This window comes from Osmerus mordax, chromosome 3 (genome assembly GCF_038355195.1).
Source record: "Osmerus mordax isolate fOsmMor3 chromosome 3, fOsmMor3.pri, whole genome shotgun sequence".
NCBI lineage: Eukaryota > Metazoa > Chordata > Actinopteri > Osmeriformes > Osmeridae > Osmerus > Osmerus mordax.
In genome coordinates, this window is record NC_090052.1 from 20,581,645 (window position 1) to 20,600,405 (window position 18,761).

An 18,761-nucleotide genomic window follows, 5' to 3' on the forward strand; every position below is an offset into this window, starting at 1 on the left:
ATGCGGAAACAGTGGATAGAAATTGAACAGGGTATGCGGTGAGGAGGGCACGTGGGACAGTGGAACCCTCCCTTAGCTATTGCCAAGCATCCTCCCGTTGCCATGCAGTTCTCTGCACAGGTTGGAAGCGCGATAATGCGACAACCTGGATCAAGAATAAGAACAAGAATCACACAAAACTGTGTTCATGAATTTTCCATAATGCACCAGACTTAAACCTAGACCACACAAGAAATCAATATGCTCCTTAGAAATTGTCAACGTGCAGGATTGGCTACCCTATATACCTTAAGAGTTGAATGTGACTAATCCAGTCTTGTTTCTCCCACTGCTGTTACGGTATCCACAATAACAAGAATCCATGTGGAGGCCATATATGGGAACTGGACAGTAAAGTGTAACCTTAAGGTCCAAGTTCTCATGTTCAGTAAATGTAAACTGGGCAGGCTCTCTCCCTCTTCCCCTTCCTCTGTTGTAATATAACCGATGACTGGAGATGCTTACCCATGGCTTTCCCACACAAGAGATTGACTGAGATTCAATGACTCCAAGACGTGGTCATAAAATACTATAGTCCAGGAGCATTAGCAGAGACCAGGCATAGATGTGTGGGGTCTGCCTTGGACAGAAGAGTGGTCTCTGGTTTCCTCTGCTCCGTTGAAGCCAGTGTGAACCGTGGAAACGGAGGCTGGCTACTGCACTTCCATAATGGAGGGGCAGTCTGACGGCCCTCAATGAATTTTTCATACCCCTCCGAAAAGCAAGGAGCTTTCTCCCAGAAACTCATTTATCTCTGTGCCAAGAAACCTCACTGTCTGAGCACCTGTGTGTGAAGTCGTTATTTCACTCTCCTTCTGAGAAAAGTGTTCTAAAGATCTTGAAAGCAGATAGAACAGATAAAACTGGAACATGGGTCTCATCCTTAAAGGAAGGCAAAGTCAGTCATTTTGAGGGTCACTTGCTAACACAAATGAAATAGATGAACCAATCAAATTCTGCCTATTCATGTAGACTACTAATGTATTCATGTTCACATTGATTACTGTTAATGTTTCTGCTATTTAGCTCTTGAATCAGTGGATTCCCTCTATGTTTATAATATATTTTCACTTGTCACTTCACTAATATTATTGTCACAGTTGCACACGTAGGCTATAAGCTGTAATAGAGAGGCACACCACCCTCTATCGTGAAAATGAATGAACTACAGCTTTTTAGAGTTCAATTCGACTAAAACATTTGGTCACGCCTACCTCAATTATACACAGGTGGTGGTCAATAAATCACCTAATTAAACCTCAGAGGCCATAAAAACAGTTATTATGTGGGGCAGCCTGCTTAAACAGTACATTTGAAGGAATACACACTAGTTAATTAAATCCAGCATTAAAATCGATAGTATGAACGGGTTGTGCGCTGAAAAACTGGACGTTGCTCCTCTACAGCTTTTCAATTGTACACATGCAGACTGTGGCGCCACGTTCACTCGGGAATGGCGCCTTGAAGAGCATCAAACAGTGCACACGGGAGCGGTATTGTTTGCAATTTGCTTATCTTAGTTTGGGCTGTTGCGTTTAGCAATATACTGTGGTTGAGTTGTGGTTTTGGTTGTAGTTTGGTGAGCCTTATGTACAACACCCTTATTGTCTCAGAAACCCGTTCAATGTAAGGTGGAAGGTTGCGGGCGTCGATTCTCAAGGAAATCTCACCTGAGCCGCCACGCTCTCAGGCACCCCGGGGTCAAGCAATTCAGGTAACCTATAGTAGGGGTGCATAAGAACAATCTCAACAGTAGTTAGTGTTGTGCATATCTAACAAATCTTTCTTTCTGATAGGTGTACTTTCGTGAGTTGTACGAAGAGTTTCTTCAATGCTGACAATCTGAAGAGGCACATTCGTTATGCCCACGGAGAAAAGGATAAATATTTTAAGGTTCGTCCACAAGATGGTGCCCAACAGCTAGTGTTGCTTTAACATAATTTTTCTGTATCCTTTGAGTTTTTCCATGTATTAATCCAATTGTGCATTTGTATCGAATATTTTATCCTCAGTGTAAATTTGCAAACTGCTCGTTGTCGTTCAAGAAACGGAGGGCGTACAAACTACACTTGAAGGTGCACGGCACATCCCATAATTTCAAGTGAGATTTTGCTTTTCACGTTTTCCGTACTACATTTAATATGGCATTGGTGAGGCTTTCTACTGGTATTAGTATACACTGTGCAACACATTACTTTAGAGTGCAGTAATCCTTTTCTGGACGTAGAGGAATGGTCAAATGAGGAAAGGGCCGTCCCTGGATTACTGTTTAACCATGCTTTTTCCTTTTGTTTTGCTTTTTTTGAGTCCTCACACTACCATTTAATGATTGCATATAGTGCAAGGCCCATTGTAAGCACCCGCCACGATTTAGCCTAATGTTTTAAGCCTGAAACTGATTAGTTGGGAGACGCTTGCGAGCTAGTTGGAAGGGCTAATCTTGACGCTGATTGGTTTTGTTCCTCAGATGCTCAAAAGAGGGCTGCATGTTCAGATTTGACTCCCATGTTACTCGCAAAGCCCACGAGAAGACCCACGCAGGTTAGTCCATGAGTTCTGCCAATTTTCCTCAATGTATGTGTCCGTTTAGGGCTTTGTAGTAATCTTGAATGTATAATCCTATTAAAATTTCAGTCCATTTTAATTGTTTGCTATTGGTGAACAGCATTGAATTTACAGAACGACTGTTGTGAGTCTATGCAGGTTACCGCTGCCCACAAGAGAACTGTCAGATGATTGTAAACACCTGGGGGAAACTGCAGAAACACATGGCTAAACACCCAGGTAAATCATCCCCTCCAGTTATCTCAAGGCACACTGCACAGGCAGAGAACTCTGGAGGAGTTGCAGAAATTGACACGATGACGGTTTCACAAGTACTTATTACTGTGTCGCATTTCTGGGCCAACTTCTCTCTCCCAGGAAAAGGCTGTTAGGACGTCAGTGTGGTTTCACATGAGCAAATCTAGGGTGATTTATTTCTCCTCTTATTCATCTCAGATGGTTTCTCTACCATCCAAACTGAGTCACTGACACGTTTCTGTAGCTGAACTGTCGGTTTGATCTCAAATCTGCCGTCCTGTATTGATAACCTGTAGTATGGATGAATTTACTACTAAGGGCTCTGTTCCTCTTTCACTAATGGAGGAATTTTAGGTTTAGGAACTTCAAAACTGTAGGTTATAGGCATGTTTGATCCTATTACTCAGGGGGTCTATTACTGGGGGTCAGATGGCTGAGCGGTTAGGGAATCTGGATAATAATCAGAAGGTTGCCGGTTCGATTCCCAGCCTTGCCGAATGACGTTGTGTCCTTGGGCAAGGAACTTCACCCTACTTGCCTCGGGGGGATTGTCCCTGTACTTACTGTGTCGCTCTGGATAAAAGCGTCTGCTAAAGGACGACATGTAAATGTACTCCCACCTTGACTGAACCATTAGAACCACTCCACTAGTGACCTTCTCATTGTCCTCCCCCACAGCCACATACACCTGTAAACAGTGTCAGAAGGTATTCAACAAGCAGGATGGCCTGAGGAGACACAAGCGAACTCACGCCCTGCAGAAGCCTGTGCTGCTGTGTCCAAGCCCAGGCTGCAAGGCCTATTTCTCCACCACCTTCAACCTGCAGCACCACATCCGCAAGGTGCACCTACAGCTCCTCAAGTACCACTGCTCCTTCCCAGACTGCCCGCGCACCTTTGCCATGCGGGTATGTTTACGTGCCTCTGTACCTGCCTCTGGAGGTGTGGTACACCTCCCCCTGCCCTGAAAGACGTGCGGTTCCCTTTGCACGTTATCCTCTAGGCTACCCACTCCGGCTCCCTCGGAACACGTTGAAAATTGTTTTTTTGATTTGTTTCCAATTGTTGTTATTGACAGGATAAAGGTTTTTGATTTAACTTAATTGAATGTAATTTGGCCATTTTCTGCTTTTCGATCAAGTGTTTGCAGTTGTTCATGTTGGACATCAAATATTCTAGTAATTGTCACACTGTGTAGTGAACACAGTAAGTGCAGGATGGAGTGCTTCTGCTGTAGTGTGGGGCCCTACACTGTTGAAGGATCATGCTCTAATGGCTTCAACAAACTCCAGGCCGCTTGTGCTTTTAAAAGCTGCCTTATTAGGAAACCCATTTGAACAAGGTCTTTCATAATGGCATCCTTGCATGGGACAGGAGGCTCCTGACTTTCTAATCAATCAAAATCTATGTTCAAATGGTTCCGTTCGTTTAAATCCTTGTTCCTGTGTTCAGATGCATTTTTTTAACTTGTGTGTACAACCCGTGGGTCTCGGCTAGCCATCTTTACATGTTTCCTTCTGTTCTCCTTCCCAGGAGAGCATGTGCAGGCACATGATCCTCCACGACCCAGACGCCAGCCGACTGAAGGTGAGGGGTTTCTGTCGCTCCCATGGCGAAGTGACGCGTGTCTCTGCCAACCTTGAGCCTACCTGTTGGGTGCTCAACGGTGTCTGTCCAGGGGAATATTGATTTTGATTGGTCCCTTGAACCGTTCTTTGAAGCTGGCTTTTTCAGATCTGTTTGGTGGTTTGAAGGGACTACAATACCCTCAAATGCCCTTCTGGGTGAGGGTGGAGATGTGCCCATCATAAAAATGAGCAGTAGCATTACTTTGACCTTAGCAGGTCATAACATCGATGGCAATGCAGATAAATTGTTGCGCAATTAAGACAAATTGTAATGTGGGTTTTCTGAGCAGCAGAAGAGCCAGCGCTCCAAGAAGGGCTGGCAGAAGCGTCTGGAAGGCCACCACCAGCTCCCCCTGGTGACGGAGGACCTACGGCGTCTCTTCACCCAGCGCATGCACATCTCCAGACGGGCCAAGGTGGAGGCCGACCTCTCGGGCCTCTTCAGCGAACGCAAGATCCCACACTACGTAGACCCAGAGGTCAATCTGCGGGACCTCTTCAGCATCAAACCCCCTCGACTTGGGGGACCCCCTGTTGCTCCGCTCAAGGGTTAAAGGTCAAAGTTTCCTAGTTACGATCTAGAAGAATTGTTGCCATTTTAGTTGCGTCTTAATTTAAGTTTATAATTAAGCATATTGTTTATGGTATCTAAAGCAATGTATTGGGTCATATTGTGTTGTATGAAGAGCAATTTAAGTTTTTTTCACTGCCTGACTTGATCAGACCCAATAAAAATGTCGGGGAATTTCATGTCTTCTGGTTTTGTTAATGAAGGGGAGATGTGGAAGAGGGTTGGCCAGGAGATTTGTAAAGCAACTTGCACTCCTTATCGAGTCAATCCGCTGTTTTCCTGAGGTGTAGTTCGTAGTATTGAGATTTTCCTAAACTCAGAACAGATGAGCAACAGAAGCTCTCAACCAGCAGGGCATGTTGGCCAGAGAGCAGGGCTTGATGTGCTTGGGTGCATGCGGTGCTTTGTTGGAACTGGTAAACGTGACCAGTGAACCATGTTGAGTTTCAAGCTCAGTGCTGGCTGGGTTAAGATACTTGGAAGTGAATGACTGGGTCCAGCTTTGTCCCTGTGGTCACCCTGAAAGGTCATCCTTCACATCAGCTGGTGTGAGTTGATGGCCAAGTACCCTTAAAATCTCACCCTGACTTCCATAGTATTTCTACAATGATTGATTTCAATGTAATCAGATCCCTGCAATTTGTTCCCTTTTCATTGTCCGTATTGCTTTCTACTCATCCCTATGGTGCAAGACACTACACAGCATGGAAGACGGGAAAGAAATCAGTGTTCTTTAGGTTCCACAGTCATGCTTGTTCTAGATCAGGGCTCTCCAGCCTAGCACACCTGATTGTAATTAGCTGGTTGTGGGGTTGACGCAAAAACCAACAGACTGCAGGATTGGAAATCCCTGTTTCAGAAGGGTTATCAAGCTCTGATAACGACCAATTCACTTGAATCAGGTGTGTTGGGGCAGGGCAACATACAGGACAGTCCCTTGAGGACCAGGGTTGTAGACCAATGGGTTAAATGGTTTAGGGGACCTCACATGAGGCTTACTTGTCCACCACAGAATGAATATTGGTTTTATGAAATAGACTGACCCAGTGGAAACTTGGATGCCTTATTGATTTCACCTGTTAAATCCACTTGTCAGTTAATATGAAAGGATTGTTTAGTTAAGCCTTGAGACTATCACACTGGACATTGACAATTGGGTCAACCACCAAAGCACTGTCTGCCAGGCACCTGCACACTTTATTAACCCCTATATGCACACACCTTATCTCATTTTATATTAGATATATTTATATTTATTTGTATTCATTAGGCAGATGTTTTTATCCAAAATGACATACAAATGGTGCATGTAGAAAGTATAGTGGAACATCAAGGCTCACAAGTGCACAGTTCTACAGTGTTTTGATCTCACACCAATAAAATCCTACTTTAACCAGGCTCATCCATTTCAGCTGATCAAACTGGATTTAATACATAAAATCAGCGAGAAATAATACCTGGTCAGTCTGACATTTAAAGAGCAGGCCGTCCTTATATTTTCTACAGACTTAGCATTTCCGGGGGCTAAGCAGAATATTTGTTGCAATGCACTTAGAAAGTGTGATAGAGAGCAGCACACACACACAGAGCAGTACATATGTTAGTTGGCTGGCTGCTACCTATGTGTCCCTAATGAGACTGGGGGAAGTTTGACATTTCAAAGCCTCTTTTAAGCCCCTTTCCAACCTGTCAGTTTGCGCTCTATTGGTGTCATTACTTTTGATGTGGGGTTTTTTTCTGCGGCTGCTGTTGTGCTCGCTCTCCAGGGTCGACCGCCTCGGGCCATCACATCCCTAAATCTTCAACATAAACCTGTTGTGTGTCTGCTCAGAGCACACTCTGACACACACAGGCATTCTCACACGCGTAGATTTGTTGTTTCTTTTTAAGACATTTTATTTTTGGTGTGCTGGGGGTGCTTTGTAGAATGGGTTTTTGTCTGGGAATCTGTGGTTACTCATGTTTTAATGGATCTATCTGCAATCTAAATTCCCCTTGAATGGCATAAATTGAATTACCGGTATGTCTTTGACCATACCTGAACCATTTTAAAAGCCTTTGTGTCTCATTGAAGTAAATATTTGTGAACATGCTTAGGCAATTGAGGCATGCCTCATATGAATTCTTCAAAGACCAAGCTGTTCTGTTTAACATCCAGGTAGCTAGTTGCTGCTGGCTAATCTGGTACAGCTGCTATTTTCCACCAACGCCTCTGCCTTGATTACAGCAGCTTCTTCAAGACACAGGTGTTGAACTGGCTTGGTTTGTCGCTGTGACACAAACAACAACAACCAAGACCTGAGTCCCAGATGCTGTTTGACCATACCCTGTCTCCCTCTGGACAAGCCTGAAATGCCACACTAATTATTTACAACCAGTCATGACCTTTGAGATAACATGCTCGGCTTGGTTCTAAAGCGCTTGTATCAAAGAGATGTAGAAAAGAGTAGTCTTGTCCTCTGTCTCTTTCACAACCAGGACGGACAGGGGCACAGTGGGAGACTGAGAGAGAATGATTTCACATTCATCACATATCCCTTGATTGCCTCCCTGGCAATTGCTTTGAGGCCAATTCATGGATTGCCTTTTGTTGCTTTTGTTGTCAATACAAAGACTGGGAAAGTATAGTGTTGCATTCCTATGAGGAGAATAAACCATATTTGTATCTTTGTATCTCATAGTTGTATCTTTGTTCAAGGATGTACGTAGATAGAATAACACAGATGAGATGGTGAGGGAAGGAGACTGATGTGTTATGATGAATCCGGACATGTGCATTAGCAGAGCCTGCTTCATATTCTTCTCGTAGCTTCACTAGATTGGTGAGGGGATGCGTGGGTGGACAGCAGAGACATGCAGTAACCGTAAAAAGAGAATATGCTGGATGTACAATACGCACATGTAATTACCCCTGATGGAATGGGTTGTGGATTGACAAATGGGTTAACTGCTGGGTTGGGGATTGTTGTGGCCCTGGTACAGGCCTGATGTTGTTATGGAGGCCTGAAAGAGTTCTGGTCTCCAGGAATAACAGTGATACTCACATGGGTCGGCTGATTGGAATCTTTGAAAGTCCATCTCTCTTCAAGGTGCACCGCTTTAAAGGAGAAAGGCAGTGTCATATACAGTGTACGACCACTACAGAACATTAACTGGATTGGGGATATAAAGTGAAGTAGGTTATCTGCCAGGCCTCCAAACCCACATTTAGCTCTCCCATCTCCAGAATAGATGACCCAAAACCTTTTCTCCCCTCCCTTTCTCCCTTCATGCCCAGCCCTGTTTGAAAATACATCTGCTGCTCTCTGGAGCTGAGGTACGTCAACCTGCTAACACGATCTAAACATCTGTGCAGGTGAGATTTGGCAGGGTGCCTTTAGGTCCTTTATTACCGCTGTTCAAGTGTAATAGGTCTCTGGCATTTGACGTCAAGAGTTAATTGATAGACATTTCTGTCACTTCGGTCAAAGACCAATGGCAATTGATACGAGCATCGAGGGAGGGGAACATTAACCTCTTCATGGCTAGGAGCCAGTGAACTCTAACTTCCTTCCTGTTTGTGGTTTTGGCTTTTTTGATTGGTTGTCTAAGCAGGAGGGCCTGGTTCCTAGGTAACTGGAGCAGGCACAGCAGTGGTCAGGACATTGAAAGTCACCAGTGGAGAGTGATAGTGGTTTGAATGTCCCTATGGTGTGGTAAACAGTGAAACCCCTACTACCTGACAAATTGTACTGATCATTTGGTTATTTTCTTCGTTTTCAACCTCTCTTTCTTATTGACCATTCTAATGTGTTTGTTTTCATGTTGCTGTCTTATTGATCTTCTTTGTATACTTTTATATATATAAAAAAAAACTTCGACCACCGTCCTTTCTCTCTGTCCGTCAACCCATTTTAACCGAACTGTTAAAATGCCACTGAATTTGTATGTTTGTGTGTATCTCTTGTGTGTCTCTCTGACCACAAATCTTCACATCCTCTAGAAGGTCACAACAAATAGGCTGACCTGCCACTCATCTCATCTCCCCCCTCATTAAAACACATCAGATCACAACCACACCATGTCCTCTGCCCATCCTGTTTAGTTCACTGCACCTTCTTTTGCTCTTGGTGGCATTTGTGGTTGTCTTTTCCGTGCTATTAAGGATCTTCTTTCTTTCCCACATTGCTCCCAGCCTCTACCAATGTTGTGTATAGAGCTCTCTGTGTGTATTGAGCTCTCTGTTGTGTATAGAGCTCTCTGTGGGCCGCACTCATTATACCTCCCTGAACCCCCTTTTCACATACTGTACAAATGTTCCATGAATACATGAAAAGGGCACAGACCATCGAACTGCCTCTTTGTCTGAAGTCTTCTGCAAACAGGCTCGGTTTCATTCTCTTTTGAGAAGCATCACAGATATATTGCTATTGGTATCACTGAGCTACTGCTCAGGCTATTGAAGGTGTACTTATGTATCCATTTTACATTTAGTCATTTTAGCAGACGCTCTTATCCAGAGCGACTTACAGTAAGTACAGGGACATTCCCCCGAGGCAAGTAGGGTGAAGTGCCTTGCCCAAGGACACAACGTCATTTTTCACTGCCAGGGAATCGAACCAGCAACCTTATGATTACTAGCCCGATTCCCTAACCGCTCAGTCACCTGACTCCCTCCCGTATCCATGTGTTATATATCAAAAGGTGCCGTCCATTCCCTATAGCAGTGAACCTCACATGTAGCTCTGTGTTACAACGAGCGTTCGCTCACAGTCGATTGATGGTGTACAGTGCAAGAAGCCCCTCACCCTCTCCATGGTATGAGATTTGCATAATGTAGTCATGAAACAAGATTTCCTAAAAATGTAATATTGACGGGATTTATTATTGCTGGGCATTAGAATATTTTCTTTAATCAGAGTGTACAGTATCCAATTTATTTTGTTTTGATTATGTGCTTATTTGCTGATTACTAGAAGTTACAATTTAGGCTTGATTACATTTTGATTTCCTGGCACCCAGACTGTCATTTGCAATTATTGCTCACAGGGGTTGGTTGAAGCAAAAATAACCTCTACCCAATCATAACATACGTCAGAATACTTAGGCCACCAACCACACAGGTTTGTTAAAGGATTGCAGTTGAGACAGTGACCACGTACAGTATGTTTTAAAACAAATAATAGTTACAAATACATTTATCTTTGACACAACTCTGACCTAACCATACACTCTAAATCTGCTTGTGTGTTTCTGTATGTGTTATCTGGTGTCTGCAAGGCTGGTGTGAAACGATAAACTGCAGGGCGTGTGTCTGGAAGGATCACCAAGGTGATGGTAAGGAGAGGAGACTGGCAGGGGCCGGTGCTGTCACACAGAGTCCGTTATTGCAATCAGTAGAAGAATCATACATACCTCCATGTCCATTTCACATCAATTTGTTCCTCTGACAACTTCAAATACTTCAGTTCTCAGAATTACTTTGGTGTTCTTTCTTTGTGTTAGACTTGTGCAGTGCAGTAGCCATAAAGGGTCCAATGTGACACTTAATCAAAGCACAGTTCAGAATGTTCTCCAAAAGACAGATTAATGAGAACCCTGTGTAAGATATAAAAAGGACAGGATGTTAGGTTCTTTCTGTTTGTTTCTGTCTATGCAGGAGGCTGTGAAAAAGTTGCAGCAATTGTGATACAGCAGCATGAATATAATTGTTTCTAATTAGTTATACATGATCAAAGTTTATAATAATTGTTTGATCAGGATATGGGTGGTAACTGATAGTTGATATCAGTACTGAGACTTCCGCCTTGGCTACTAGTGCTGTTGGGGTCTCTAACAATAAGAGTTTACGTGACTGTCTCTAGAGCTTAGCTAGACTGGAGCTGTCCAGTTTCTGTCACACCCAGGGGTGACTCCTCTCTGATGGAACCTTATTACATGACCCAGTCACGGCTTAGTACCTGCTCCTCTTCCTCCATTCCTTCCGCATTTCTCCTCTCCTGTGTGTGTGTGTGTGTGTGTGTGTGTGTGAAGGGGGGTGGGGTTGGAAGGAAGGAAGGAAACTACATCATATCTGTTTTCGTGGGAGGACTGGGGTAATGGTATGTTCTACTTTCTGCTGCAGGAAGAATATATTATGCCCCTGTCAACAAATGGCAGCAAGATATGCTTGTGTGGCTAAATGTCCGTGTGTGTGTGTGTGCGCGCGTGTAACCTGTGATTACCCGCTTTGTATAGAGCAGATATTTGTTCAACCAGAGCTTCTTTTTCTGAGCTTGAAATCTCAGACAGTTACTGTCTCCATTGTTTACTGTGTTTATTGATTGTACTTCCTTCCTTTCAGAGATGGAAATAGAGACAATTATAGTCCTATTTTGGTTTGACTGTGGTTAGATTTGAACAGTTGCGTTGTGGACTGGTGGTTAGAGGGTGCAGGTGGGCTTGATTTGGAATGCTACTGAAGTGTAAACTGACCAATCCGACAATGGCAATTCCATTTCACAGATGACAGGGAGAGACACAAGGCACTTTATGTTTGAGCTCTATAATCTTCCACCATAATGAAGTATCTGACAGGGACAGAGGAAATGTTTTCTAAACTGAGGATTAAATCTGTGACACGTGACTGAAATATAAGCAAGGAGGGTTGCTTTCACATTCTGTCTCTTAATTCCAGCTTTACGCCTTCGCGATGTCAAGCTCCCTTTCTTTCCGTTCTTATTTTGTCCTCTAACCTTGATCTCCTTTCCCCTGTTCTTTTCTTCCAGTGACCCTTTCTGTCGTGACAAAACGTTTCTGCAAACAGGCGTAGGCCTTTTAACCAGTCCTACACTCCTTAATTTTGTCAAGGACCTGTCACAGGAGCACAGGGGCCAGCGTGGAGGCTGGGAATGGGAGGCATCAAAGACGCACACAGCTGAGACGTGCAGAGAGACATTGTTGCACTCCACACCATATCTCCTTTCCCTGTCCAGACACCCGCTTCTTCTTTCTCTGCATCAGGAGCACCATAATAGGAGGCCCAAGGCCTGCCAGTACTTCTGTATGCTCTAAGGCATCCCAGAGAGTAGTCAGCGATAGTAGCACATGAATAATGATAATGACATTTCTTTTGAAAAGAAAAGAAACACACTGTGGGGTCTGTGTAGGAGCTGGGCAGAGCACAGTGCGAAGCTTCAACCATAACGACTTTCACAAAAGCCATTATTGCCCCCCACTCTCTATTTAGTATCTGAAGAGTTGCTTGAGCCTATGGCAGAGCAGGCAGTAAGAGACTAGCGTTGTTAATGGTTTATTTCACAGTCAGCACCCTCTCGCTTCCTGCTCTCGCACACTGCCTCTTAACTCCCCCCCCTCTACCTCATGTGCCAGGGTGAATATAGATGAAGACCTCCTTACAATAACTCCAATCAAAACTCCAATCAAGACAGAGGCTGAAGTTAAGAGGGTGAAGTTAAGAGGCTGAACAACAAAGAGCGAGTTAGTCATCTGGCCCTCAATGATTCATCGTGTAAGAGAGAAGGGGAGGAACATGACTGAGAGGATTGAGTGAGAGATTGACTCAGATTGACATAGTTCCAGATAGTGGACTGTGTTCACTCTAGGAAACACCGCACTAGAGCACACCCTGTCCTATGATTACCTGGGGATCAAAATCAGTGCCTCTGGAAAATTTGGACTGGCAGTGAATGCGCTAAAGGAGAAGGCCTGTAGAGACCTTTTTGCAATTAGAAGAAAATTCCATACAATACACATACCAATCAGAATCTGGACTAAAATATTTGCATAATAGCACCAATAGCGCTATATGGAAGTGAAGTATGGGGTCCACTCAGTCAGCATGATTACACTATTAGAGGCCCTGCATGCTGAATTCTGTAGAATTATATTGAACATACAAAGGAAAACACCAACCAATGCATGCAGAGCAGAATTAAGCCGATATCCATTAATTATAAACATCAAGAAAATAACACTAAAATTCTGGATGCATCTCAAATCAAGTCCCCAAGATACACTGCAATTTGAAGCATTGCAAACCCAAGAACTGAACCCCCAAAAGAGTCCTTTCAGTCAGCTGGTCATGAGACTAACTAACCAACTGACACCTAACATTGTCCGATTTCAGATCAGCACTGCTTCCAATCACAAATCAGAATAAACCAAATTGTTCAACAAACCAAAAAGGCCTATCTGGGGGGTATTCGTCGTAACTCTAAGCGGTTTAGCGAGCTAATTTTCAGGCTAAGATTTAAAAAAACGCCCCTCTTTTTGGTTCGTGGAAGCAACTTTCGATAAATCACCATAGTAACATATAAATTAGCACTAACCTGCTCCAGAGCAGGCTAACTTAAGTGTAGTTGGATAAGCTTTCCACACCCCCGGAAAATAACATGGCAGCTCCAGTTGACCAAGGACCTTTAGTTCAATTAGCTTTCCATACCAATAGAGTTCTTCGCGATTGCCAAGATCCTTTATCTCACACGGATGAGTTCTTGTTTGAGCGATATCGATTCAGCCGACAAGGACTCATTTATTTGCAAGACCTTCTCGGCCGTACATTGCAAATATCACACGCCGCAGCAAGCTTTATGCTTTATTATGAGCTTATGCTGCTGTATGTGAATATGTAACGCTATGTTTTACGAAATGTCTTGTCTTGTTGTGCCTGTGCTTTTTATATGTTTCACTGTAGGAGAGTGGGAAACGTCATATCGATTCCTTTTTATGTCTTGACATGTGAAGAAATTGACAATAAAGCTACTTTAACTGTGTTTCAGACTGCATAGCCTTGAGGTTTTTTACGTCAGGTAGGCTATAGGCTACATTTTTATACAGTATAGGCGATGCAGAAAACATTGGCAAAGCCGTAGCATGCGTTGCTGTAAGAAAAGTGTACTTGGCGCTTAACCAGCTGATGAATCAATTAATCATATTCCCTGGCCATGTCCCAGTCAATGAAATCAAAGAGGGATTTACACATAGGCCTACATGCATATACACATATATAGTACATGATATAAGCGCAGTAGCCTACATATATCCTCATAATTGTCTATGAATTCGTATCAATTAGATACTCTTTGGCCTTGTTTTTATCTAGCCTACTTATTCTGAAAGAGTTGAGATAATTATTTTCGCTAGCAAGATCTCATTCGATTATTAATTTCCATTAAGCCTATACCAGCAGGCACATTTAAAGAAATGTGATCTGATTGATTGGGGTAATGAGGCACTTAAGATGAGCCTATACATTTCCCCAAAACTTTCGAATTTAGCTTATCGGCAATTTTTTGCCAAGCTGCTTGTCTTGCTCTGGCAGCGGTGGCGATGTTTGACTTAGCCATGATAATATGCTTATTGTCTTCTTAGATACTCATTATAATAGTTTGCTCGGATGGCGAGAATAGCCTATGCGGTGATATATCACCGCTCTCTCTTTCGTCTTTTCCGCCGTTAGAAAATCACGGTTTTGGTGATCGACCTTTCCTGCCTTTTGAAGTAGGACGTGCACGTGCAATTTCCCTGATAAGTTTAGCCTGATTGAAATTAACCACATGATTTGGATGCGGATCAGCCATTGACGAACCGATATTTGCTGTTCTCACTCATCTCGCTAATGTTAACGGGCTAAAGGGACAATTGATTAACTTAGCTTCAACCCTTACGACGAACGGGGCCCTGGAACATTGGAACAACCAAACCATACCTCAAAACAAATTAAGTTGCTATCGGGCCCTAAACAGAAATTATAAATTGGCTAAATATCTTTATACTGTCAAAGATACAGAGACGGATCCTGACCAAGTACAGGATCAGTGACCACAGTCTAGCCATTGAAAAAGGCAGACACAAAAAAACCTGGTAACCAAAAGAATCCAGAGTATGTGGTCACTGTACAACAGGTGAGGTAGAGACAGAGATGCACTTTCTACTACACTGCCAACAATACAGAAATACCAGACAGCATTTCTTTAATAAATTTGAAACCCTTAGACCATCGTTCACCACACTGTCTGATGATGAAAAGATGAAAGTACTCTTAGGGGAGGGACACACAGCCCCCCTATCTGGACGATTTCTTAACCCTTGTGCTGCCTTCGGGTCACATGATAACGAACCATCGTTGTTTTTATCCAATTTTACCATATACAAAAACGAATACAAATAATTTTCTTTTAACCTTTGCAATGTGGGGGGTCTGAGACAGCCCAACGGTTAAAAGAAAATGCTTCAATTTGTTTTTGTATGCGGTAAAGTTGTCGCAATACGACGGTGGGTCACAATGACTGATGGGTCAGAATGACCCGAAGATAACACAAGAAGAGTGCCATGAAATGAGGGAAAACCTGAGTGTAGTGTGACCAGCCTTGAAGTGTTGCCTTCTATTTGTGATATGTGTTGTCCATTTCATTGTAGCTATTCACTTTGGTTGTTTTTATTTTGATTGGGTTTTGATTTAGATTCTCGGTTTTGTTGTCACTGTGTCTTGCAAATTGTTGTTTTTATGTTCTTGATGCTTTGTTGTTGCCACATGTTCCGGACAATACTGGCTGTCGTTCCTTGTGTTGTTGATGTATGGTTGTCTGTTGTTGTGCCTCTTGCTTTGGCATTACGGTTGTAATGACTGTCATGCTAATAAAGCTAAATTGAATTGAGAGAGAGAGAGAGAGAGAGAGAGAGAGAGAGAGAGAGAGAGAGAGAAAAGGGATAGAGAGACTGAAAGTGTGTGTGCGAGAGAGAGGAAGACACAGACTGATTGAGTGTGGGAGAGGAACAGGGGAGTTGGTCCAGTAAGTGTCGTATCAGTGTGACTGAGACAGAGGTGGAAGGATGCTTGGGACATCAGAGACAGACAGATGAGAAGACCAGAAGAGGAGATTGCTGACATCATTGGACAGCAGTTTCTTCAGCTCCAGGAAGGTGCCACAGCAGTGTTAATCACCAGGAGAGAGGGCTGTGCGTCGTGATGGAGTGGCAGAGCCCAAACAGTCTGCACTCTGATCTGGGGGCCTGTTTGATCAGAAAAGATCCACGATGGGGATTGTCTTACTCTGAAATTGGCTTCAGTCCTTCACAAAAGATCCCGTCGAAATAGGGAGCCTCCTAGTCCAGAGAGACACATGTATCTAGCGTGTAGTCTGATATTTTCCCTTTGATAATAGACTGGCAGAGATGCTGTTCTGGTTAATCAGGGGATGTTTGTGGATTACCATAAAGAAGCAGGGTTTTGGTTCTCTAGCAGAGTCAGAGGTGACAGGATGTCCTCTTCTGGCTCTCTCCCTAACAGCTCATTTCTTCAGAGCCCATGCTGTGTAGACAGCGCTCTCTCTATTTCATTAGATGTCCCCAATTAGCAGCTTCAGAATTATGGTTCCCATAGATTATCCTGTGCGTGAAAATAGAAATAGTCCACATCACTGTGTGTGTGTGCGTGTGTGCGTATGTGTGTGTGCGTACGTGTGTGTGCGTACGTGTGTGTGCGTACGTGTGTGTGCGTATGTGTGTGTGTGCGTATGTGTGTGTGCGTGTGTGTGTGTGTGTTAAGCTGTTGTGCCCAGCAGGCCGCCCCCTTGTATCTCTCCCGGGACTAATTAAGCAGACGATACTTCCAGACAAACACAAAGGGAACAAAAGTCCCCTTCTGCTGTAAGAGACCCTTACCCAGGTACTCTCTCTCTCCCTTACCCTCTATTTCTCTTTATCTCTCTCTCTCCCTTACCCTCTATTTCTCTTTATCTCTCTCTCTCCCTTACCCTCTATTTCTCTTTATCTCTCTCTCTCTCTCCCTTACCCTCTATTTCTCTTTATCTGTCTCTTTCTTTCTCTCTCTCTCTCTCCCTTACCCTCTATTTCTCTCTATCTATTTCTCTCCCTTACCCTCTATTTCTCTCTCTCTCACACACACAATTTGATGACGCATTTATGACGCATTGATGTGTAAACACATAATTTTGCTCTTCATATTCACCAGACTCAGCTGTGACCAAGAATAGAACTGTCGTTACAGGAAACATAAGCATGGAGACTCCATAGCCCAGGGCTGTTAGGTATAGACCTTTATTGATCATAGGGTCTTTGGGTGACTCGGAACTAAAGCTACATTCACACATAAACACCAGGCCCTTTCTATGAGACAAGTACACAATTGGATGCTACATAACTAGGTAATAATACAGGCTTGTTAGAGGGTGACAGATTCTGTATGAACACATTCTCTAACCATCCAGTTTTGCACAGTTATCTCTCTCAGTTATCTATCTTTCGCTGGTTTCCCTGCCAGTCGGAGTCAGAATCAGTGAGACAGAAAAACAAGCTGTAGTCTTTTCATGAGAAGCAGGTCATCATGGGGTTTGATAGTTAACACTTCAACTTCAACTTATTCAACTGTTAATATATCATCCTCTAAACGTGTGTTAGCTATATCATGTGAGTTATTGTTCAGAGATTTTTTTTTATTACTGATAGAAGATACTTAACCACTACCTCATTAACCATGCACATTAGATATAAACAAACAAGACCTTCACTGTAGTTTAATTACCATATACTTCATTTTTATATTTTTGTTTGGCAACAACTTGATTTTAAGTTATTTCTTAATAGTTAGAAGGGCCTCTATTATCCCTGTGTTAGTGAGTTCAGTTTGAAACATTTCTAACCGACTCATAACCCATATTCACTCATAATCACTTAAACATGCCGACAAAGTTAAACTAGCTTCTATCACCCAAACAGACCACCAGAAAAGAGAGGTGATGACAAAGTGGCATAATCTCATGGTGAATTAAATACCAATGAGCCAAACATCTTGGTTGCACACGCACACATACGATGGTCCAACATTAGAGTTACCCCCCCTTCAGATACACTGCATCTCTCCTGTCTTTCCTTCTCTCTCCCTCGCTTCTCCTCAAGCCACGAAGGGGACTGACTTGTCACTGGATCGGTCCACGTCGTCTTCCACATGGCTGTCACATGTTCGTTTTCCTGAGGTGCAACAGAGACCAGCCAAAACCATTCCAACACCTCCCCACTCCAGCACTGCCACAGCACTGAGTGGTTCTCTGCTAAATCTACCAGGCCATCTTGACAAATCATTCAAGTCTATCAGTATAGCCCTGTTATTATACTACAATTTTTGCTGTTGACTTTCCACTGACACAGCCAAAACGTGTATACATAAACTCATCACCACTGTCATATTCCCTTGTAGGTTCTATAAAGTGAAAATAGCAAAACAGATCATTTCTTTTATATTTGCCAGTTTGAAACGTACATTATCTACATTGAATCATATATTCCTGTCTGCACAGCGGGTGTATAAGTGTTCATTCAGGTGACTGTACAGAGCCTGAGGGCTGAAGGTCTATCCGTCAGTGTTGAGGTCAAGGGAAAGTTTGTGTCCTTCCTTCCAGTCTGACCGCAGTGTCCTGGAGCTCCCAGTCCTCACGCTGCTGCCAGAGTTGTCTGCCAGTCTAAATTAGGATGAAACCAAGTCTCACCCGAGGGACTGAGACCAGAGCGAAGGAGAGAGAGCACGGCAGAGTAGAGCCAGTGTGAGCCAAGTACAGACCAATGGGAGTCAACCTGTTAGCAACAACCTACCCCTACATTACAGTGTATGTCACCCCCCGCACCACTCCTCACATCAGTCACTTCTTCTGGACATGGAGCCCTTGGCTCCGGTGTAATTAAGCCCGTGCTTTTAAAACCAACAGTCCATCATGAGAGCATTAGTG

At 43.4% G+C, this 18,761-nt stretch overlaps 1 protein-coding gene across 3 annotated transcripts; it reads left to right on the plus strand.

Annotated features, from left to right (window-relative positions):
* Positions 1-1,367: 1,367 nt before the first annotated feature.
* Positions 1,368-5,219, plus strand: 42sp43 (P43 5S RNA-binding protein). 3 transcript variants are annotated; one of them, XM_067232837.1, is made up of 9 exons: positions 1,368-1,532; positions 1,653-1,753; positions 1,836-1,932; positions 2,052-2,140; positions 2,507-2,580; positions 2,743-2,823; positions 3,520-3,749; positions 4,375-4,428; positions 4,760-5,219. In XM_067232837.1, the coding sequence occupies exons 1-9, from the start codon at positions 1,401-1,403 to the stop codon at positions 5,021-5,023; spliced, it is 1,122 nt and encodes a 373-aa protein (XP_067088938.1). In that variant the 5' UTR covers positions 1,368-1,400; the 3' UTR covers positions 5,024-5,219. The 3 variants fall into 3 exon arrangements, with proteins under 3 accessions (XP_067088938.1, XP_067088939.1, XP_067088940.1); XM_067232838.1 differs by having other exon boundaries at positions 3,520-3,683; XM_067232839.1 differs by lacking the exon at positions 3,520-3,749.
* The last annotated feature ends 13,542 nt before the right edge of the window (positions 5,220-18,761 follow it).